We start from the raw sequence: 24,120 nt of genomic DNA on the forward strand, positions 1-24,120 counted from the left end.
AAAAGCTAGCAGTGGGGATTCAGGTACAAAGTTTAGGATTTCAAACACCCTTGCAACTGCTGCTTCACCCAGGTCAGTAGAGTCTCCGTACACTAAAAAGTCCAGGGGAAGATTTTAGACATGCCTGCACTTACAAAGGTGCTGAAAGCATAGGACAGTCTAACTCACCAGAAAAATCCTGGATGCGTCTTCCTTAATATTCCCAACAGGGACACACTCTCACCTCACAGAAACCCCGAGCAGGCTCCAGCAGAGAGTGGTCCCAGCCCAAACCAGAGCCTGGCACACTCAGCCAGGGAGAGGGGGCTTCTGCTCTTCCCCTGATGTGGTACTGAAATGGAAAGCCAGAGCCTCTCCTTTCCTGACATGAACGAATTTCAGGAGGGGGGCAGAGCACAGTGCCCCTGGAGTCCAACACCACGTGTGCAGCAAAAGTGAACCCAATTTCAGCATCCAGCACTGGGAAAAGCTGAGCCCCCTGGTACCTCCCTCTAGTGAAAACACCCGTGCTCTGTATCTCAGGGAGCCTAGCTCTTATTTTCTCCAGAACTTCTTTTGCTTTTTGACACCAGTGGAGAAAACCTGTGATCTATGTTTATCTGCTGCCAGCTAACCATTTTTAGAGTCCTAAATTTCCTCAGATGCTGTGCATAAGGAGCATTTAACTCGAAGTTAAAGCAGTAGAGTATTTTAAGCATGACAATGCCAATGCTGTTTCGTTTTCTCATTCATTCCAGCAACATTTGTAAAAAGAATAGGAAAAAGAGAGCAATCAAAACCCAAAAGATTTAACTTTCATCCCTTTCCTCCACCTTCTGACCAAATCCTTGTCACCCTTACAATAATGAAGTGATTTTCTCTTTTGTGTGGGGGAAAAAAAAATCTACTACTTATAATCTAAGGTTGATTTTGTTACTTGCAGCTGATAGGTGCCATTGATCATGCCGAGCAGTTTCAGGTTAATCTTCAGCCAGGTAGAGAAAACCTTCTAGAAATTAATTCTGAGAGTGGTACTGACTGCAGCTAAGCAGAAACTTATTAATGACAGACCACAGATTGCAAATTATATAACAGGTGGATCACAGAGTACAATGCTATCTTTTTCATAAGTCTTTTAATTAAAGAAGACAAGCTTATAGTCTGTCAATGGAGTAGATAAAAATGCAATGCATAAGGAAAAAGAATGCTCTTCTGCAGTGTTATGTATTGACAAGTATGACTTTCATGCAGGTTCAAAATTTTCATAATCTTATTTTATCATAGACTGTGTTGTAAATACAGGTTATTATCTAATTACGTGATTATTTTTTTGAAAGTCCTCTCTGTATATCTGCAAGTAGAAATTCTCAGCAAAAATAATCTCAAATTCTATCTTGGCATTATTCTTTAAGTGGTATGGATATTTTAAAAACTTAATATACTGGTATTTTTCCTTGGACAGACTCCTGAACTAAGGTAACATGCTTTCATGCATTTTTTTAAAGTATCTACTTCCCTTTCTTCCCATTGTCATCTACACAGTATTATCATGTCATACCCTACCCTTAGCCTCTTACATGGTTTCAGTTTTCCAGTTTTCCTCTTCCATAGGTGTTCTCAGTGGGCATATATGAATCTTGTTGGCTGTAAGTTAATGAGGGGTAGTTGGGTTTTTTTCCTCTCAAGAAAAAAAACCAAACAAAAAAAACAAAAAAACACCCAACAACAAAAAATACCACCACCACCTTTCACTGAAAGAAATTGTATAGACAAAGAGTGTGTTTAAAATTGCCCATGAAAATATATGTCTGAAAAATATGCAAGATAATATTTCCTAGATGGAATGCATCTTGAGCAAAACTACCTTATTTTAAACTCATTTTTAATGCATAAATATCATATTAATATTTCCTGTACAATGTAATAGCAATAGAAAGTAATTCCAAATTGTCTTCATATGGTTATTCATAATTATAGAAATGCTGACAAGCACCTTAAATTGCAGTGCCATTCACATAATAGTGTAAATCTGGTTTGTTACTTACAGACTTGAATGTGTTATATGCATTTGCAGTCAGCTGGACACAATTTCACATAGTGGTAGGGATGAGTGACAATTAACACTTAAAAGAGAAAAGAAACTAGTTCTTTTCTAACCTCTGCAAAGAAACCCCAGGTGTTCTATCTCCTTCTACCAAAAGAATTCACAATGCTTCTGAAATTTCTGAAAGGAAACTCATCATATGAAATATGAGAACAATATTTCAGCTTCTACTAGTTGGACCTGAGTACTTGTTCAATCCAGTGAATCTCTGAGTCTCAGTGGAAGCAAAATTGTTGAAGAACTCCAACCCACTTGATCACTTCCAACATTACACGAGTCTATCTTCCACTGTAGAGAGCATTCGGTTTTTATTCTGCACTGCAGGAAAAGCTTTTCCAAGACCTTCATCAGGTTTTAGAATAGGAATTGAAATTGGATTGGATTTGATGGAAATTGATTTTTCATTCACCTATGGCCATTGAAGAGGTCTTCAAGTTGTCACTGTGCTCAGCAGTGCAAAGGTTCGTTCTCCCAAAAGGTTCATGACACAGGGCCAAAGGTCAAATATCAGCTCCCTTCTTGTCCCAAATCTAACTGAAAGTGTCTGTTCTTTTACACTCAACCTCATCTAAAATCAGTCAAGGAATAGGATACTAAAGACTTCTACTTGAAAGAAACTCTTCATAAGACCACTCTTTTAAATCAGTCAGGTTTTTCTCATGCTTTAGAAAATTGGACTAAGATAACTCTGGTAAAAAGATTTGTAAGATTACTCAGCATGTGCCTAAATCTAACTTTCCTCTGAGAAATCTTAGTGCTGACAATGTGCCAAACAAGTTGGTTTGTTTAACAGACTGCTCTTTAAAACAATTTTTGTTCCACTTTTATCTTAGTTCTTCCTTTTATGTAATGTCTAATTGCAAGTCTACCCTTGATTGGCAAGGATGAAAATATTTTAAAATAAAATGTCACAAATTGTTCCCATAATCCATGCATAGCTAAATTTTACATTAATGTTATGACAAAAAAAAAAAAAAAAAAAAAAAAAAAAAAAAAAAACCAAACACAAACAGTATATTTTATGATCTTACATCCTTGGAAATCAGTACTCAATTTTTTCCCCCACATTTTTAGCACCCTTTGGTGCCCCTTACATTAATTTCTTTCAGAAGATCTAAACGAAGTAATAGTCTGATTGTCTGATTTCTGTAGTACAATTAACAAATAGAAGCTCTCCTAATAAGGAAGATTTCAGGTCATACACCATTCCTTAATTTGGGGAGGATAACCATAGATTACTGAAGTTGCACACCGTGACACCTTTATCCTCCAATCTATATAATAAACTGCCTTTAAAATGCATTGTTAAGTATTTAAATGTAGTAAGTTTCAGTAACATTGCAGCATCTATGTTTTCCCAACTTTATCCTCTTTTGAGCTAACATACTCTTGGAGACAGTCAATGTAATTACTCTCCTACTGGGAACAGGTATCCTGCACTTCTCAGCAGGAATAAAAATGCCATCAGTAAGAATATACTTTTATTATTTAGGAGTATAATATTCTTTCAATTATTTCCATAATAATTTACTATCTCTCTTCTAATAACCCTGAAAATCCAACAGCCCCGAGGCTCAGATATGTTTTTTTCCATACTAATGAATAGATTAACAAGATCCTTGTGTTACATTTGCACATATATATGCATATGTATATATAATCTCAACCCTGGCTAGATCTTTTTCACAAGGGAATCAGGAATATATATTATTTATTGTCAGAAAAAAATAAAGAAAGAAAACCAAGTTCCAATAGTTCTAATAAACAGAATGAAACTACTGCACTGAAAATAATTTTGAAAAGCATGACTAAATTTACCTGGCTTCCGTCAGCTCTGCAGAAATCCACAGGCAAACATGGCCCGTGCTTGCAAAAAGCATATACTTTGTGCTAGGAAATAATTTCATAATCAAGCTAATGAGTAGCCCAGATCCATTTCTACTGCTATCAAATGTACTATTGTCCTGCCGTATCAATCAGTAATTATTCATAGCACTATGCATGTAGGATATCCATATAGGACATTCACACATATCCATCTAAGTACCTTTCACACAACCAGATTTTTTTGTCAATTTGAAACAAACAAAAAAAATTCCTAAAAATAGAGAGTAGATTTTATACATATGTGTATTGGACATGTGTACTCTGTATAAAGCTGTGGTCCCATCTGCTATACTTCAGGAAGATAATTTGCTTTACAGCCATGCCATGACAAATACTGTACTCAGCAAGGGGAAAAAAAAAAAAAAAAATGCATACTTCTTCATTTTAAAACTGTGAGTATGGGTTTCTTTGTTGCTAACTTAAGCTCTGCCCACTCTTTATGGCTGATCTCTGAAATGAGACTCAGAGAAGTGTTCCTGTGTTAGCCAGCTTCCCTCTTCCTTTGGAAGAAACACACCCATTCATAACCAAACCTGCTTATGACACAGCAGACCCTGCTCCCCTTCCAAATTATATTCATTATCTTTATTGTTCCTTTAATAATTGAAGTCTCTGAAAATATACCTAAACAAACTGAAAACAGCCTCTAACCAAACCCTATTTCTTTGTGAGTTAAGTTGTCCAAGACCAACGGAGAATGAAAATCAGTTTAGGCCACAAAGTTGCAAAGATTTATTTCTGTGCTAACCTGAAGCTCTTTGAATAGTCCTCTTGACTTCAGAGGGATTACTTATAGCCCATGAAGTTGAGCAATCTGCGTAAGTGATTGCAAAATTGAAACCTTAGATAGACTGTATAATTGGATTTTGAACAGGCTCAGAAACTGAACACACAGCTATAAATCACATGTGCTCTTAGAGTTATAAATCACACAAAAAAAGAAGTTTGAAATATAATTATTTTTCTTAGTAGTTCCACTGTATGAGGGCTAATTAATGAATAAAATTAATTTTAAATTTTTACAGATCATTAAATGTAAAGCCCCTGAAACATGTCATATAAGTCAAAAGATATGAATCTTTGACAGAACACTTTTATTTACTTTCTTCTTACAACTTCAGCTGTGATAAGTGAGTTACCTGTATGACACAGTGAAAGGAAGTTTATCAAATATGAGAGCCAGGTGAAGATCAAAGATACAACCTACAAATGTGTCCAGTAATTAGGAAAGATAAGGTATAAAATTAGTGCATTTATTGCAAGCCATATATGCTAGATATTTGGAGAGGACACGTGCTTTGTTTTAATTAGCTGTCTCACTGAGCTGCTTGGCCAAAGCCTCCTGATAAGGAAAAAAAAATTGTAGCCATTGGTCAAAACGCTTGGAACAAATCTTGTTTTAAATTGAAGCTATTTATTCAGAAACCAATCTACTACTGCTGCAGCAATCAATGTGTTTTCCTTGGAGTAGAACTGCTTCTGTGCTACTGGAAGACTATTGTTAATTGCCTGTAACTAAATGATTGCTGTGCTTCTGGATGTAACTCTCTGGCACTTGCTCGTTTGTTGAATTTAACAGAATGCCTGTCCCCCTAAGGGTTAGCCGAGAATTTTCCTCTACTATTTTCTATGTTCAGTCTCAGCTCCTTAAGTAGGACCAGGTCTGTAATTTGAGCAATGCAACCCAGGGGCTAAGTAGATTTTGAAGTGTTTGCACTTCTCATGTCTTGATTCTGATGTGGAATTGTGATGAAATTGAATCTTTTTAGTATGTTGCCACTACAGGAAACTTGAATTTCAGCAGGAAAAACAGATCACACTTCAAAGGGAGTGTAATGCCTGCTGCAGTAACTGCGCTCAAATCACACTGTAAAAGGCAGAATAAAGCAGCAGAAAAAAATGTTATTGTGAAGGTAACCATGGGCTGCAACCTTGCTGCTACTCTTTAACTTGTCTTTAAAAGGCACTACGCCATTGTTGAAACTGTTGATACACACATCACCGACACCCTTGGCACTCCCAGAGCATTTTTCAGGAGTAAGCTCTCCTAGGGAGGAGGCAGAGCACCTTCCCCAGTTCACACTGGGAAAAACGAGGCACAGAAATGTGAAATGGCTTCAGTCACCTGAGGGGGCAACAACAGAGGCAGGACTGAGCCTTCTGCTTCTCGCAGCTTCAGCTCAGCTCAACACAGAGTAACACTGTTCCTAAAATCCCTGAGGTATCTCAGAGCCAGCCAGAGGCCTTTTAGGGCACAGTTCAGCATCCTGGAGGAGCACAAACTCAATGACTGCAAACAACCAGCCCGGCGTGACTCTGTGCCCAGGCCAGTCCCCTGCCTTCCCCGCAGTGCAGGGATGTGGCTGCCCCACCTGCAGCACTCTGGGGCCAGCTCAGGCATCTCGTGGGCTGGCTGGAAGGATGCAGCAATCTGCTGGGCTGATCACAGCCCCTCTCTGCCTCTGAACCCTGACACACGGCACCAAAACACAGAGTGAACACGTGCTGATAGATGCTGTCCCACACAGACGAAAGTACAGGCTGGCTCTGTTAGATCAGTGGACCATGAAACTTCTTTTAAACTTCTTTTAAACTCCTTTTAAACATTTCTGTTTAAGAAAGAACCGCTTTATCTGTGTATGATCACATTGGCGCAGCAGCAACGCATGAAAAGGTAATTGCTAATATGTTTCAGGCTGACTAGAGAATTTTGTTGTTTGCTTTGATGGCCTAATTAAGGACAGTTTCATGTGCTTTTAGATAGATTTTACTGAAGCAAACATAAAGGCATAATCTTACTTTATGGGGAACATATAACTAAGGGAGACTCTGATGGCAAAAGTGATGCAGTGTATTAGTCTGATTTCATGCACAATGACAGAAAACAGATGAATACCTGCAATTATTTCTTTCCATTTAATATAAAAATCATTAGTTTAGGAAAAAAACTTCTGTTTTCCAGTTGAAAAGTTTTTCTTTGCCTTTAGTGAGTCATAACAGCAGGCACACAAATAGAGTACTTTGTGCCTAGCAACCCAAAATACTAAAGCCTTTCTTCTAGTTACCATTGAACAGCTGCATCACCTGTATTACAAAATGATAAACAGGCTATAGTAAGCTAGTGCAGAGTAATTTCCATTTCCATTTATATTCTAAAATACTGCATTACTTGTCTATGCAAACCATATTTTGTTGAATGTTTTTAATAACATTTCCCTCTCTGGACCAGAAAAGTATTGGGAGTTTGAAATAACCACTTCAGTCATAAAAATATCTAACACAAAGGAGTTTCCAGCACAGTTTTGGAAAGAATGACATGGAATATAAATGCCTTTTTATTTTATTTTATTACACTTTTAGTGTCTTCTAGAGAGCAATGAAATCTTCTTACAGTTGCTTCATAATAATAATAAAAAAAGGCGTGTGATTCTCAATAGAAACTGTCAAATAAATGAGATTGTCAATTCTTCCTCTAAACTTTTATTTCTCTAATTGAATTCCATTCTGCTGTATTATCAAATCTGAACAATGACACACATACACAAAAAGGTGACTCCAGGTCCACACTACTTCACTCCGACAGAAACTGCCCACCAGAAGAGGACACTGTGAAAATAACACTTATTCCAGCACAGATTTTTTATGAAGCAAACTCTGTATTTTAGATTTCTGATATCTGGTATTTTTTCATTCCTCAAAACTAATTGATTTGGAAAAACATGGAATGTCTTTAGACTTGCCACCTAGTGATTTCAAAATACAAAACTGCTAACAACTCTCCCACTACCCTCCTTTTTTGACATTACCAAATTTTCAGCCAATGAGCAAATGAAAAGTAACAAAGCTCTGTGAGCTTCCTTCAAACTGGGTGAGGCAAAAGTCCATGGTGGCATGTTACCTTTGGCTTGAAAATTGGCTCCACTGCTGGTTCTGGACACTTGTGGTGGCCACAGCTGAGCACTCTCTGTCCTCAGGAGCAGAGCTCCATTGTGGTGATCTCAATACATCCTGTGAGCAGATGGCAGTGAAGACACCAAGGGGTCAGTCTGAATGGGAACATCACAGCAGACAAACCAGGAACTATTTGTTGTGTCTACACATTAGCTAAGCCCACCATGGGACAAGTGGGAATATACTTCAGACCTCTGGGAAACTATTAAAATATTAACATAAATACAACTGAGATGTGATGTTGCAGGGTTCCTTGGATAATGTATCTTCACATTTCTCAAGTGTTTTGTCAGATGATGATGATGATGATGGGAAAAAAATAATAAAATCCTGAATCTCGTCCAGTTTGCCCACATCCTATTTGTATATAGAATAAGGGAAGAACTGGGTTTGCATTATAGTGCTCAAAAAGGAAACATTCACCTTTGCTTTCACTCTAAGTCAAATGGCAACATTTATCTAAGTAAAGCAAACTGTGATCTATCTGCAGAAAGAAAAAAGGAAGAAGTTATGAAATATATCATATATATGCACACACTCATATACATACACACACACACTCAAATCCACAGCAAAAAATATTTTCTAAATGAGAAATTCATATGGTGTCTCAGAAGGAAAAAACAGCTTATTCAATAATAAAAACTCCATCAATTAGGTATTCATTCAAGGGGTTTATAATGAAATAAATACATAAATAGCCCATAATTCATTATTTTACTTTAGTGTTCAACAGAATTACAAAATCTGCTGCTAATCTTTTTGTGGTTTGGAATGTGGTTGTTACTGCATTTTGTAATTCTTTGCAGAGCTGATGTACACAGTTGAGCTTGCTGGTGGCCTTGGTGCTATTCTGCTGCTGCTTGTTTGTTTAGTGACTCTCTACAAGTGTTACAAGATAGAGATTATGCTCTTCTACAGAAATCATTTCGGAGCTGAAGAACTAGATGGAGGTAAGGCAGCTTCTTAGTGCATTTCTTACTTTCTAAGAATATCTATCTTTTATTTCTCTCCATCAAGGCTCAAATTTCAGTTCAGTTCAAGATGTGTTAACAACTGCAATTTTAAATGCTAACTTGAATATGCATTCTTCATACAGTACACAAGAACAGTCACTGCTGAGCTGATGTGTGTGCTGCTCTCTGGAGCTCCAGAAGACATCCATGTCTTTTAGATTTTTTATTCCCAACACTGAATGTAAATTGCCAACGTCTATGCATTAAAGATTTTCACTTTCTGTCAGTACTGAAAGCCAGCTTTTCTTCTCTGTGAGCAAGGGGGTGCTCTCCCTAATTATATTCAACAAATAGGTAGAGTTTGAAGTGAATCTCAATTTACTGCTTGTTTAAACTGATCAGTTTCAATAAACTGTACTGAGTGTTTGGGAATGTACCCACTAGTTCATTTGCTTGAGTTCATTTACTTAATCACTAAGCAGGTTGCAAATGGTCATTAAAGTTGTTCTGTGATTCAAGAGCATCCAGCCTGAACAAAAATAATCCACAATATATGCACCAGCTCTGTCAAACATATGCATACATTTTCATCTTTATCCTTTTATGGACTGAAGGAAAAGGTTTCCTTTGCCTCTAGTCTTTCTAATCAAATTTGTTGTTGGACAGCAAACTGGGTTGAGTTGCAGTCTCTGATTAATTAGATTTGGTTTCTTAGGTCAGAGTTCCTGATGTTTTGGGCTACCTCTATGTCTTTGGTGACAGGACTTTTTTTCTACAGAAATACTAATCAAAGTTTTTTTTTTTTACAGGTTAAGGTAAGAGCCTGTAGGCAGAAGCCACTGTGATATATTAAAATACATATGTCCTGATAAACAAGTGATGGCTACATCTGTCACTGATAAGGAAAAGAACAGTTGCAGAATTATAGGTCCTTATATAATACTTCCATAATAAAATCATTACAGAATGACCCATTTCTGCCTCCCATATAAAAATGCACAAGGATTCAAAATAGAAAACGCTCAGAACAACAGAACATCAGAACATTTTGTAACCTTCTATGGGATTTACAAAAAGATGCTTTAATGTAGCAGCTCAGTGAGGAAAAAAAAGTCAGGTTATTCTATTTATTTTACTGAGGAGGAAACTGAGGCCCAGAGGGACTGTGAGTCATGGAAGATTTTGACAGACACCTTTTTTTCAGAGTCTGAGATTCTCTCCTATCCACAAAGCAGCTGCCAGTTTAAATGGGCATGCTTACTTCCATAGATTATGTGAATTTAATAATAGTTGTGTTTGTCTATGCAAAAACAGATAATTAAAATAATAATTGTTTAGATAGATGTAATTTAATTTTTTCTCTCTTAGTATCAGTACTTCTTGCTTTTATAGTTGTCATTTATCATTTTCTCAAATAATTCCAATTTATTTACACTCTTGCCTCTCTCTCTTGTCCCATCCCAAACATTGGTCACTTGGGAACAACAATACTTGAATCATGGATTTTAAACATCAAAAAAAGTTAACCCTAAAGGATACTGTTCTGTGATTCAAAAGGAGTAAAACCAATATGCATTCAGTTTTTCCTTCTGAGCAAAGGTCATTGTTGAAGAAGGTCAAGCATGGGTTCTCCTTGGAAGATCAGTGCAAACACTGGGTACTTAATCACAGCAATATAAAAATAAAAATACTACTTACAAATTCCTAATGAAAACATGTAGCTTCTACTGTGTTTTATATGCTGGCAACATGAATAAAACCCATTGTGCTAATGAAGTGACTGCAGGTGCACATTTCACTCTGTCTCTTTCACTTACGCTCATGCAAAAGAAGGAAGATGGAGAGAAAATGTTCCACAAAGCCCAAGACATGAGATGTGCAGAAATAAATTGCAGCTATACACCAAGATCCCTTCCTTTGGCTTGGTTATTGACAGACACAAAATGTTGAACTCTAAAATCCTATTCTAACTGCATCTCCTGCAGTGCAGCAGCAGAGCGCCCACGTTTATTCATAATTTACACCATGTTCTGTCATACTTCAGGACAGAATGGAGATAAGCAAATATCAAAATATCACAGTCTTTTTTTTACGTGTACTGTATTGTACCCAGACAGGATTTGAGACACTTTAAAGGTAAGGCCCAATTAAAATTTTCAGTTGAAAATCTCTTAAGATTCAATGCTTCATTTCTTCCCTGATCAGAGAACAAGCCCTTCAGGATGTCAAATCTCATCACAATTCCTTTTCCTTTCCAAGCCTTAGACACATCAGTTTTTCTCAGCCTAACTCCCATATTTTTGTGGGAGGCATGAGTAAATTGTGAAAAGTATTCGAAAACAAAGTATTTAACCCTTACATTTAATGAACTCAATTTATTACTTTCTGTAGGGATACTGCAGATTAAACAAGTGCTCACAGCTGTCAATTCCTCATTTCTCTAACTTACAGTGTTGAATTTCCCAGTGTTTTTTCCTCAGTCTAAGGGCAAGACTCTCCTGGTTTCTCCCTCAGTCCTGGGAATTGAAGCCCCTTTTATGTTTTTGTGGTTGATTCCCTGCCTTCCTTACTAATTTGGGATACAGTAGTGCTTCTCCACTCATTCCATGACCATGCTTTCCAACCACATGGGAGCTGGCTCCATATCAGGGGATGGCATGATGGACACTACAATGTGTCCTTCGGTGCAGTGGAGCACAGGGTGCCCTGTCCAGTCAGGGAACCTCACTGTGAATGTCTGACAGCTCCTCCACTCACCGGAGCACAGGGGCAAGAGAATCCTTTACCTGCAGGTGTTTGGCATGACCTTGCATCTCTGAGCCATAAGTAACACTACCAGTTTGACCAGAAACTCAAAAATTTGTTAAGAGGAAAAATCCAGTTCAAGATCTCTCCACTGTCCTGGTTTAGGGCAAATTTGTGAGAGAATCCCTGAATGGGGTCCCTCTGGGAAGCAAACCCAGATGGCCCCTTCCCCCAACCAGTCTGGGCAAAGAACTTCCTTGGAGAAAAATGGAAAAAGCTATTTATTTAACAAACAAAGTGCCCACAAGCATAAAGAATGAATAATATGAAAAAAGAAAACCTCTCATTTCTCTGAAATGGGATGGTAAATTCAGAAAAGTCCTTGCTGCAGGTAGCTCAGTTCACTGAGTCTCTTATCAGTTCCTCCGGTGCTGGAAAAATGCTGTCCTGGGCCCCAGGGGAGCACAGGCATGAGATCCAGGTGTCTCTCAGGGTTTTTCAATCCAGGACAGGTTTAAACAGCCCTCAGATGAGCAGAGTCCAGAAGCAGGAATGCAGAGGAATGAATGGTGCTTTCAAAACAAACTCCATGCATCATCTTTCTCTCCCTTCACTCTTGGAAGCCGTCTCACTGCAGTGATCCTCTCTCCCCAGGACCCTGCTTCCTGAGTCTCTGCTCCACACCCCTCAAGGCTGCTCCTCCATGATCATTCCCCCTACCACCTAACCCCTTCTTTTATCTCACTCATCCTTATTGGATATAGCTGTTTCTCATCAGGGGCAGGGCTGTATTGGTGAATTAACAGAGCTGTTACTTATCAGGGGTTACTCAGTCTTAAAGGTACAGAACTTAACTTACATCATTAACACAACAGACAACTGGGGATACAATTTTTAAAAAGTCATCCCAGGATATCCACATACACAGTAAAGTTGATAGCTTGAAGTGCTACACAAGCAAAGAAATGTCCTGTACTGTTCTGAAAACAACAACATTTTTAGAAATAGATGCTTCACTGGGAACTTCTGAGGGCTAATCTTTGTCAAATGTCAGGTAACCTTTTTAGTTTTGCAGCTTTAAACTTAAAAGCTTATTTTAAAAAGCCTTGTCCATAAAGCACACTTTAGGGACTAAAATGATATTCGTGAAAGCCACTTTTAGAAGTGTACATTGAGCTCCAACAAAAGAGATTTTATATCATGTTCATTCTCTGTGGAGCATTTTAGCAGTTGCTTTTCATGTATTTTTATTTTTCAAGGACCTTCTCTTGCTGTTGTTCCCAGTTTTTAAATGACTTTATGAAAAGAAATATTGTACTTTAACTGACAGAGTGAAAATTCAAATAGCCATTTAGAAGTACCTGCAATCAACACATGCCCTGACTTTTTTCTAGCTTGCACTCTGGGACCTTAAAAGCTATTTGTATAGCAAGAGATATTACTACTATATAGAAATCCGCTCTTTATCTAGATATGCACTGACTTCCAGGCACCCTAAAATCAGTGGAAATGTTGCCATTATTTTACCTGGGACAACTTCCTCCTTTGTACTGTTCCTGCTCATCAATTGTGCAAGGATAAGTCCCCAGGCATGACAGCCACATCAGCCACAGCAAGGATGGAGAGGAGAGCCACTTCTTCCAGTAGTGCCAGTTATGATCCTGCCTCAGAGTGGATAGAGTGGATAGGAGGCTCAAAGTGACCAAAACAGCTTTTTTTTTTTTTTTTTTTTTTTTTTTTTTTTTTTTTTTTTTTTCCGCTTCAAAATCTGAGACATTCCAGTGCATATGTGGATGACTTTATGGCAGTTTTAATTTACATTATGGATAAATCCAGAAGTCTGGATGACTGACTAAAAACCATTGGACATGATCTGATAGGCAAAAGTATTCAAAAACGTCTACATGTGTTTGTGTTTTAGATTCTAGTTTCAGAGGCAAGACTATATGGTACAGCTAATAGTAGAAACAGTTTGCAGGTATCCACTGCTACTATTACCTGGGTAGATTTTTAACCTTTTAAATTGGTGGAAGTTTTTTATCAAGAAATTAATAAACAAAGGTGAACATGATCTTAAAAAAAAAAAAAGAGAAAGAGAGAAAAGAAGAAACTTTACACCAGGAGGCTGGCAAAAACAAGTAGTACTTGAAGACAAAATCTGACCAGAACTGTGGTAGACAGTTTTCTAATGCAATTTACATAAATATCCTTTCTCACATCTGTGCTGGCAAGAAGTCAGGCTTTAGGCTCAAGAAAGAAAAAGGAGTGTAAGCAACTAATAGCTAGAAAGTGAGATCTTTGTTTAGGAGCTGAAATTATGACCTTCACAATGATCCTTGGTGCCTTTAGGTTCCATCAGCTGTTTCTAAAATATTGGGCAGGAGCTCATTGTGGTGCCCTCAGTCTTCTTCTCAGCTTTGTTTGCAATGGAAACCTTGGTGAACTGAAGGAAGCCATGGCCCTGTCCAGCTCTGGTACAGGGAGGGCAACTGGGCCAAGGCCTGGGGATTTTCAGTTCTGAAAGAGGGAAAGTGGCTGCTTTGTTTTTGTTTTTTTGGTTTGTTGATTTGTTTGTTTGTTCATTTTCCACCACACTGCTGAAATAAAGCAAAGTGCTTCTAATAAGATTAAAATGTGCCACTGCTGAGCTCTCTCAGTTCTGGAAATCTTGTTTGGATTTGGTACATGACATCTATACTGTTTCTTAGCTGGGCTGTTTGCCTGATGTCTAGTTGCCCTTTCATGAGAGATGAATTTCTGCTTCTTGCTGAGGGAAAGCAAATCAATACTCAAATTAGGAGATTGATGAAACTGGTTCTTCCTTGTATAGTTCCTGTTGCACCTGGGAGTCCTTATGTAATCATGATTTTGTCCTTGCTATTATTTAGCTGCAAAAGACTAGCTGGGTTCATGAATGAACCTATGGCAATGCCCTGATAATATCTTAACTGTCCAGGACAAGAGCAGGTAGGAAATACTTTTTAGTGCTTTCCTGGGTTTCATCCCAGTGAAACTCCTAAGCAGCAAGGAATGGCAATGCTTTGAGATTCTTCAGGTTTCTGTGTGACTAAGTTATTAACTTTCAAATATAACTTCTACCATTGGTTTAAACACCACCAAAGCACTTGTGTTAATGATTATGCTATGCAGGTATAGCTAGACTGAAATTACTGCTGAAGTTAGTGACTTTGCAATTACTGAATCTTCCCTGGGGACTCACAAAATAAGTTTGCAATAGCAGTCCTACCACTCGTTTATATATTCTTATTGGCTATTGGCAAATTGTGATGATAAGAAATCCTGCTCTACGAATATCAATTTAAAATTCTATTAAAATCACCTTAGAAAAATGTGTCTCCTTTCTAAATATTGCTGGTTACTAAAAGAAATTTTTCTCTAATTTAATTACAATTTTATTGCTGGAAAACAGATTCTTTTAACTCCTCTTGCTTATGCTATTTATTTACATCTGAAATGCAATTCAAACAATAAAAACTTAATTTATGTCTCCACTGAATACAGGATTTTCTAGGTTCTGTGCATGAAATGTGATAATTCAAAGGAAAATTCCTGCTTTTTCCTCTCTTCCTAATTCATAACATCTAAAGTGCATGTGTATTATATGATATATGTTTATCTTAAAAAATAAGATCATCTTTAGATGACAAATTAGGAGATTGTTATGCGTTAAAAACTTCAGATGTAAAGTAGAAAAAAAAGAGACTACCATACAATTCAAGATTACTCACTTGCACAAGAATATGAACTATCATGAGGAATGTTACACTTAAAAAAATACTATGCCATGGAAAAATTGTATGGGTAGTTCTTAATTTTTATTAACATTAAAAGGGCTTGACATTTAAAAATAATAGAAAATATTACATCAGGAACAGTAAATAGTGTGAGGAAAAGCATAAGTATTTTGAAAGAACTAGGATTTGAGCATTTTATTCAACTCAGCATTAAATGTCATTTTTTCATTATATAAAGTCTAACCAGTATCCCAATGTATACATTAAATATGGCCCCCCAAATAGTGAAGCAAATACAGATTAAGAAATGCCATTATTTTGAAGCAACTACAGTCTCTGAGAAATTTTGAAATGTTCTTTGTAACCCTTCCTTAACATAGCACATTTTTTTAAGAAAAAATCTTCCTGTATCAGTTTGACTCCTGCTCCCTGTGGCATTTGGAGGGATCCAATCTCTTATTTCCAAAGCTCCCCTCAAAATCGCTGAGTTAAATTAGTGCATTGGTCCTAACTCCTGTATGAGTGTCTGAGTGTTAAAGAGGAGAGCACGTGTTCGGCTGAAGGAGAGGAATCAGCTGTCCAGTTCCCCATTGATCTGGAAATAGATCAGCCCAGCCTTACTGGCTGCACTGAGCTGTGGAGCACCCTGTGCATGGTCAGCTGCCTCCCGTGCACTGAATGTTTCTGAAGGCACTGCAAACTATTCTGAGGATGTCAGACTGCACAGACACAGGAACTGACTCCACCATCTACGTCTTAGGGCTTCACTGAGATAAGGCTCACTATAAAATGTAACATTGTGGAATTTCTCCTTGTTTTGATCTCTCAGTCTGTCTTGCGCTAGAATGTATCACGCCAGCTAAAAGTCAGAATTTGTCACTGGCTGGCACATGGCTGATAAAAGTGCCTAGAAAGTGGGGTTTTTTTCTTTTAATTTTTTTAATTTTGCATGTATATAATTTTTCTGTCTCCCATTAGAAGAAATATCTTCAATGTTTAAGTCTAATAAACCCTTAAAGACCCAAACTGCTGACTTCTTGCAGTGCAACATGGAAATCATTGGAAAACACACACATCTATAATGTAAATTTGATGTTAAATCTGTTTGGTGGTCCCTGTAGTATTATCTTTTCTTTCTGTAGGCACCAGCTTCTCATTTCTTCATGTGTAGCTGTTAGGAGAGCATGCACACAGATGAGTTCTTAGATGTCTGATAGCAATTTACTTACCCAAAGATCCCATTTGTATGTGAAAAAGTAGACGCATATAGAGTCTGGGTTTCATTTTATGCTTACTTTGAGCCTTTAAGTGACTGCTGCTGAGCACATCTTCGAAATAACAAGAAGCATTTACAGCTTCATCCCCTAAAAATTTATATCACTTCTGTTGGATTAACATTGTAGAAAGTTACAGGGAGTATGATAGCGTACTCTGCATTTAGATGAGTACCAAAAGGAATGAGCAATATTAAAGATTGCATATTCCAGTGATGCAACAGGTGCTTTGGTTAGAATCCTGGGCCACTAAATGAAGTACTCTTTCCATGTATTATTAATGAAGATGAGATTTGACCCTCAGAGTTTACCCTGAAGTTCTATTTAACCTGTGGCTGAGTGTAGCTCCACAACCATTGCTCACAAACTTCTCGCTTTCAGCTCCATAGAATGGTTGAAATGATAGGACAGTTTGTAACTCACAGTCTGTTTTGCCTGCAGTCTTGGAGTACCAGTGGTTTGAGGCTGACTGAAACATTTGTGGACTAAATGCATCACATCTTGAGCAAAAGCTGCATTTGACCTCACTGTGATGAAATAATCCAGAGTTTCCCCATGCCTGATGCCCAAACGTATCTCTGCAGATATAACATAGACCCCAACTATTCTTTGCCCTACAAATACTAATAAAACTAGGAGGGAAAGATATTTTCCCTGCAGTACAGGATGATGCAGCTGTAGTTGTGGAGGTGCTGGAGCCTCCATGATGTGAAAAATGTGTACTTTGTATAAATGCATAAGCGCAATATTTGCATATGCGATAAAACAATGTCATAGCACAAATAATTTCCCTTCCAAGTAAGAATGTGCAAACCATTTTAACAGACAATACTCAGCCTTTAAACCAGTTTGAATTCTGCATTATTTCTTATTATTTATCCCTTTGAGAAATGATAGGTTCTCATCTTCACTCATAGACTTTGAACAGAGCACTTGTCTCAAGCATGTACCATGGTCGTGACAATTAAATGAGGTGACAATACAATATGTCATTGCAACACTAGCATTTTGTCAGTTGTAATAATTTCCTCCTATATTCTTTGACCTCACTGTGTGTGAACTGTTTTGCTGGGTTAAAGCTGTCCTACTGCAGAAACAAAAGCCTGCTGTGTATGTCCCTCTATATCATACTTGTTCCAATCAATCTTATTTTAAGGCACTGTCAAAGGCAGGAGGTGCTTGTCTGTTATTAAAGGACATGTTTTCATAAATAGTCCCAAAAAATCATGGGAAGTGTGAACCATAAAAGGCAGTGCTTCTCTTGTTCTTAGTTTCCTTTTTTTTACTGTTGTTTTGGTTGTTGTTTTTCGTTTTGTTTGTTTTTCCTGTGGCTATAACAATCTAATAAATAATATCCCACAAAAGATGTGCAGGGCACAGAATGAGCACATGGCCATTTCATGGGTTTAGAAAGTTTAAAAGTAGTAACAGTACAACCACATTTGTTCTGTCATCTGCAAATGTTAACAAGCATAGTGCACATGGTTCCTCAGAAGTGAAAGAGGACTGCTCAAGATTAGCATCGCTCCATTAATTTCATTTACACTCTGCATCCACCCTACAGCTGGCATGCTTTTCAAAATAGTGCTACCAGACTACAAAAAGGTGTAAAATGAAGAAAGGAGTGGCTCAATAAATAAATGAAGCTGGACTGAATATAACATTACTTATGACACACAGTATTTAGAGTATTCAGTCAGATCTCTTTTACAAGCCATTGATATTCAGAGTAGTCTCTTCATAATGTTGTCAAGAGAGTTAGGAGGATGTTAACAATTCATTACTCTTGTCATTGATTTTCCTCTTCTTTCTTCACAACAAAAGTCAAAACGTGACCTCTTATTCCACTGAATTAGTTCCAGAGCACTTGGCATTATTGACCTCCTAATGAAAATTAATGGTGGTTCTTTTGATTCAGTCTTTCAAGTAGGCACCCCAAGCACATTTAAAACACAGGCATGGTTATTCCTCATATTGAAGTGAAGTAACACACTGTTAAGTAATGAAATGTACATTAATGCAACTCTAAATTTGCAAATTTAAGTGCACAGAATGCAAAAAACTTAAACTGCATTATCAGGAGCTGATGCTGGAAAGATTTGAACTTGGCAATACTTTAAGACCTGGAGAGCTAAAGTTTTACAAGGAATGCTATATGTACACTTAGAGAATTTCAGCCCCAGGTCTTAAATTTATGGTAAAATTCTGGCAAGACTGAAATGCTTTTACTATGCAGCAGAGACATTTACATATTAGCTCAGTTATTTCCATGCTCTTCTTTCTCCTTTTGTGCTAGAGAAGAATGCAAATTCTTCTCAGTGGTTTTTGACTTTTGTGTTCATGAGTTTTTACCCTGTAGTTGAGTGGATTTCCTTCATCCAGATTCTAACATAAGTTGACTTCTGTCTATGGATATGGAGCCCTCCTTCCTTGAATCTGTGTAACTAAGGATTATCTCTACCAGGTGAAACAGGAAAGCTGAATTGATGAATATCTGGGGACTGGATGAAAGCTTGCCTTTTTATTTTTATTTCCTATTCCTGGAAAATTCTCCCAGAAATAATACCTGGGGAAATATCTGGGAAAACTGCTAGAATAAGGGATAAACTAACTTAATTTTTCTATTTCCTTAGATAACAAAGACTATGATGCATATCTATCTTATACCAAAGTGGATCCTGATCAGTGGAATCAAGAAACTGGAGAGGAAGAAAGATTTGCTCTTGAGATTCTACCAGATATGCTGGAAAAACATTATGGATACAAGTTGTTCATACCAGACAGAGATTTGATTCCCACAGGAAGTAAGTCATGTCTTTGTTATCATGTGATTTTGAAGGAGAAAATGAGTGATTGCAGGGATTGTTTTAGTCTTGTTTCTATACCTACCCCTTCAGAATGTCATCTTTCTCACATCTTAGAGAATGGTGAAGTTAAGCCACCAAACATTAATATTTGATCAGTGGATTATTATTTAGTAATTGTATTGTTTTAAGTGAAGGTAAAACAGTGGAGAAAGTGCATGCATAAGTAAAGGAAATGAAAAAGACTAACATTTTTCAGATTTTTTGAGAGCTTGTGCCTCTAGGACTGAATACCAAGTTCTTTCTTCTCAGCTCCTTAGATTTTGTTTGGAAAGATATTCATGATTCTAAGTATTACAGAAATTCACACAGGAAAGAAAAGTTGGTTTTGGAATAAGGCAATGGATGAGTAATAACTTCTATACCAGACAAAAGGAGTGAATTCCGTCAGTGTCCACTGTAGACAAATGTGTAGTGGATGCACTTGATCATTCTGAGAGACTGAATACTGGAATTGATTCCCCCTGGTACAAGTAGATATTTTTCTTGTTTCTCTCACATATTCCAACATAAGTACCGCAATGTTTCTCAGTTGTTGTAATATTCTTCATGACTTCAGTGTAACCATATAAACAGCGACTAAGTTCAATACCTTTCATGAAAGACAAAAGAAAGGATGCTTGGTATAGACAAAACACAACATACAACATCTAACAATCTCATGGATATTTTTTAAATCTACAACAAACTTGACACTAATTTACAGGAGACAACACAATTTTTATGAATGTGCGTGGCAGGGGCATGAAAGAAAAATAGAATATAAACCTACCAAATAATTTAGAGTATCATTTGTGTTTGAGACTGAGGTCCTGAAGCACATGGCTGCTGCTCTGTTGTCTGAGTGGGTGACTTTGCTTTTTTAAAGGTAAAATCATGATGGACATACTAGTTCCAATAGCGATATAGATGAATACAAAGCCACAACTCATGAGCAAACACAATTCATAGCATGTGGGAACAGATATTTTGCAGGATCACAGAATGGTTGAGGTTGGAAGGGGCCTGTGGAAGTCATCTTTTCCAACCTCCCTGCTCAAGGATGTACACATAGAGCAGGTTGCTCAAGATCATGTCCTGCCCAGCCAGTCTCGCACATTCGCAATTGATGTTTTTGCATAATTCAGTGAGGTATTCTGGGAGCAGAGATTTGCTTCTGTTGTTTCTCACCAGTGTATGAGAGCCTACTGTTTTCTTAGATTGTTCTTTTGAGCAATTGTTTTGTTTTTTAGCCTACATTGAAGATGTGGCAAGATGTGTAGACCAAAGCAAGCGACTGATCATCGTCATGACTCCAAGTTATGTTGTAAGAAGAGGTTGGAGCATCTTTGAACTGGAAACAAGGCTTCGAAATATGTTAGTCACGGGAGAAATCAAAGTGATACTGATTGAATGCAGTGAACTACGAGGAGTTATGAACTACCAGGAGGTTGAGGCCCTAAAACATACCATCAAGCTCCTCACTGTCATAAAATGGCATGGACCAAAATGCAACAAGTTGAATTCCAAGTTCTGGAAACGTTTACAGTACGAAATGCCTTTTAAGAGGATTGAACCCATGACAAACGAGCAGGTTTTAGATGTCAGTGAGCAGGGGCCCTTTGGGGAACTGCAGACAGTCTCCGCAATTTCCATGGCCGCTGCCACCTCCACTGCTCTTGCCACTGCCCATCCAGACCTGCGCTCCACCTTTCATAACACATATCATTCACAGATGCGCCAGAAACACTATTATCGAAGCTATGAGTACGATGTACCTCCTGCCGGCACCCTGCCTCTTACCTCAATAGGTAACCAGCACACCTACTGCAACATCCCCATGACACTTATAAACGGGCAGCGGCCGCAGACAAAAACTAACAGGGAGCAAAACCCCGAAGAGGCTCACACAAACAGTGCCATACTGCCCCTCTTGCCACGGGAGACCAGTATATCGAGTGTCATTTGGTGACCGACATGCAAGGGGCTGTCAACCCCCTTGAGTAGGAGCAGAGTCTGCAGTCTGGTGCCTGGAACTACATCCTCGACTGCTGCTGTTAAACATGCATTACAATCGATCACAAACGAGGAAAAACAGGGTCTTGTACATATGTTTTTGCAATTTCTTTGTAGCATCAGTCTTCCTGTTTTACCCATGTCTCTTCCCATTCACATTTTTGACTTTGTTTTATATGTCATTGGAATTTGTATATTTACTTTTTTTTTTTTAAATGAAGAGACTGCTGTATAGATAGGAAACTTTTTTGCTTCATTAGTATAGTTTTAGACTTTTTGTTTGTTTTTTTATAACCTCTCTTGGGAATGCTTGGACAAAGCTATGTTGATATCAGAAGCACCATCCGTTTTGTTGGCCTGCCTAGCCATGCCTGCTGCAGCTCACCTCTCTTGGAGAGTTTTTGTTCTTAGAAGGACCCCATTGCTCACTGAGAGCTCCAGTTTCATTTCTACTCCCCTAATGTGCACTGCTCCTTCCCTGCCCTTACAAAGACCCCCATTTGGGGTAACACTGCAGTCTGATCATCTAACATGTAACTTGGTAGATACCTGTCAAACAAGAGAAAATACCCAATCTGTATCGGTTGCTTCACAGTAGTCACTAGAGTGTGTAGAAACTATAGCCGGTATGGTTTTTGCTTTCTTGGGTTTGGTTTTTTTTTTCTTAATTCTCATTTTAAGAATGAGTTGGTTGTTTCCCTTTTATAAATATAAAAGCAACCCTATTTTTAACACGTCCTGGAAAAATATAAATGTGGTTGTGGATTTTATTTTTTAAGCACTCAATTTTTTTTATTTCTCAACTTTCAAAATCCTGCAAATAACATTTGCAAATGTCAGGCAAGTAAGACAAGTGAGGCAATAGACACTGAAGTGCAGAGTCCTGCTGATATGTACAGTGATGACTTCCAAACCAAAGGGGAATGAAAAAGACAGTATTGTAGATGGTTTGTCACTTTGTATTATAGAAAGTGTTATTTTCAAAAAAAAAAAAAAGTAAGAGCAAAACATTATTTTCCTGTGGATTTCAGAGTCCCTTGTATTTTAATGTTCCAAAACCTGTATTTGCTTTAAAATGATATATTCAAGATTAAGAGATCTTCTTTCATTTGGTTTTAGCTTGTAACGATAAATAAAACTTTATTAATTTCAACATGATTTCAGTAAGAACTCAGGCAGAAAAAATGACGTGATTACCAGAAATATAATTGTTTTCAGAATAAAATTTATTTATACAAAATTAATATTTAAATCAGACATGGAAGTATTAAAAACAATTTATTCACTTTAATGAATAAATAAATTAGTTTTATTTTTATGTATGATTCTATCTTTGAGGAGTTGCAAATAATGCATGTGCCATGGCTGACAGGGAAGAATAAAAGCCCACCACTGTGTTTACATCCAGACATCTTTGAGACAGATTAAATAAGCACCTTGCTCATACTTATGTTTTAAATAACAGAGAGAGGAGTGGTGCAGATCTGCAACATATTCTGTCCAAGCTCTCTGCTAGTCCCTGCTGGCAGAAGCACAGGAGCTGGAGTAGTTACTGGTTGCAGCACACTCTCATAAAGTCATGGTTTTGATTTACCCTGGCAGAATCGTAACTGGTGTCCTGGCAAACAGGCCTTAGAGTCTATTTATGTAATTAATTAGCTTTAGGTGTTTTGATGGCAGAAGAAGGATATCGGCCAATATAATGGATGTTGTGGGGTTTTCTCATCGTGATTGTCACAGCAAGAAAAGGATAGCTTATAATATTTTGGTCTTCTTAATGAGAAGTGAGTCAAGAAGCTGCGGTTTGGGGGAAGCAATTCAGAACGGACAGTGTGGGAGGAAATGACTGTGCTCCTGTTGTGAAAGTCAAGAAATCTCAGTATCTGCATAAGAAGCTAATAGACCTTTGAGGTGTGTACTGATTTTTATTTGTGTAAAATGTTTATTTCTCTGACATTAAGCAAGTCCTTTTCTACAATCTGTTCTTTATTATAGTGTCTCTGGGCATGTGCCAAACATCCACAAAATGGAAATTAGGCTGCCAGGTCACATAAAATTTTAAGAGAGCTTTGCACTTTTGCTTTAAGAAAGCTACTATTTATTTGCTCTTACAGACACCTGTCAGGCACTGATGACATTTCCCTTCATTCATCTGGATGCCTGTCCTGGTTTTCACTGGGCTGAGGGGGGGAGAAGAGGAGGGGTTGAGTGAGTGACAGTGTGGTGTTTAATTTCCATCTGGGCTTAAACCACAACAATCTCAAATACCCCAGGATCCTCTGAAAGGAATGCATTATTTTTTTCCCCTTTACATGCCCTGTTGTAAAGAGTGGGATGTGGAATAAATGTAGGATATAATTATTTGACCACAATCACATTTAGGCAACTGATAGGTCTTTTGCTAGCCACACGGGAAGCACTTTTCTGTTCTTCTATTTTTAGTGTAGATATAAGCACTTTGAATAGCATGATTCAGGGATTGACAAATACCATTTGATATTCTCACTACTTTAAGAAAGCTTTTCTTATAATGTTTTGTCATAATATTAAATATAAGAAAAACAAGCAAACAAAAAAGATAAAACACAAAACCTGAAATAAGTGGAGAAG

General features: G+C 37.6%; 1 protein-coding gene across 1 annotated transcript in view; it reads left to right on the forward strand.

The window, feature by feature from the left end:
* The window catches only part of IL1RAPL1 (interleukin 1 receptor accessory protein like 1), a 385,087-nt gene extending 363,499 nt beyond the window's left edge, over nucleotides 1-21,588 (forward strand). The window contains exons 9-11 of the mRNA XM_058419303.1: nucleotides 8,731-8,874; nucleotides 19,285-19,455; nucleotides 20,748-21,588. Coding sequence (XP_058275286.1) covers nucleotides 8,731-8,874; nucleotides 19,285-19,455; nucleotides 20,748-21,466 — 1,034 coding nt within the window. The 3' untranslated portion in view covers nucleotides 21,467-21,588. The remainder of the gene's footprint in view (nucleotides 1-8,730; nucleotides 8,875-19,284; nucleotides 19,456-20,747) is intronic.
* The last annotated feature ends 2,532 nt before the right edge of the window (nucleotides 21,589-24,120 follow it).

The sequence above is a fragment of the Hirundo rustica genome, chromosome 2, assembly GCF_015227805.2.
Source record: "Hirundo rustica isolate bHirRus1 chromosome 2, bHirRus1.pri.v3, whole genome shotgun sequence".
NCBI lineage: Eukaryota > Metazoa > Chordata > Aves > Passeriformes > Hirundinidae > Hirundo > Hirundo rustica.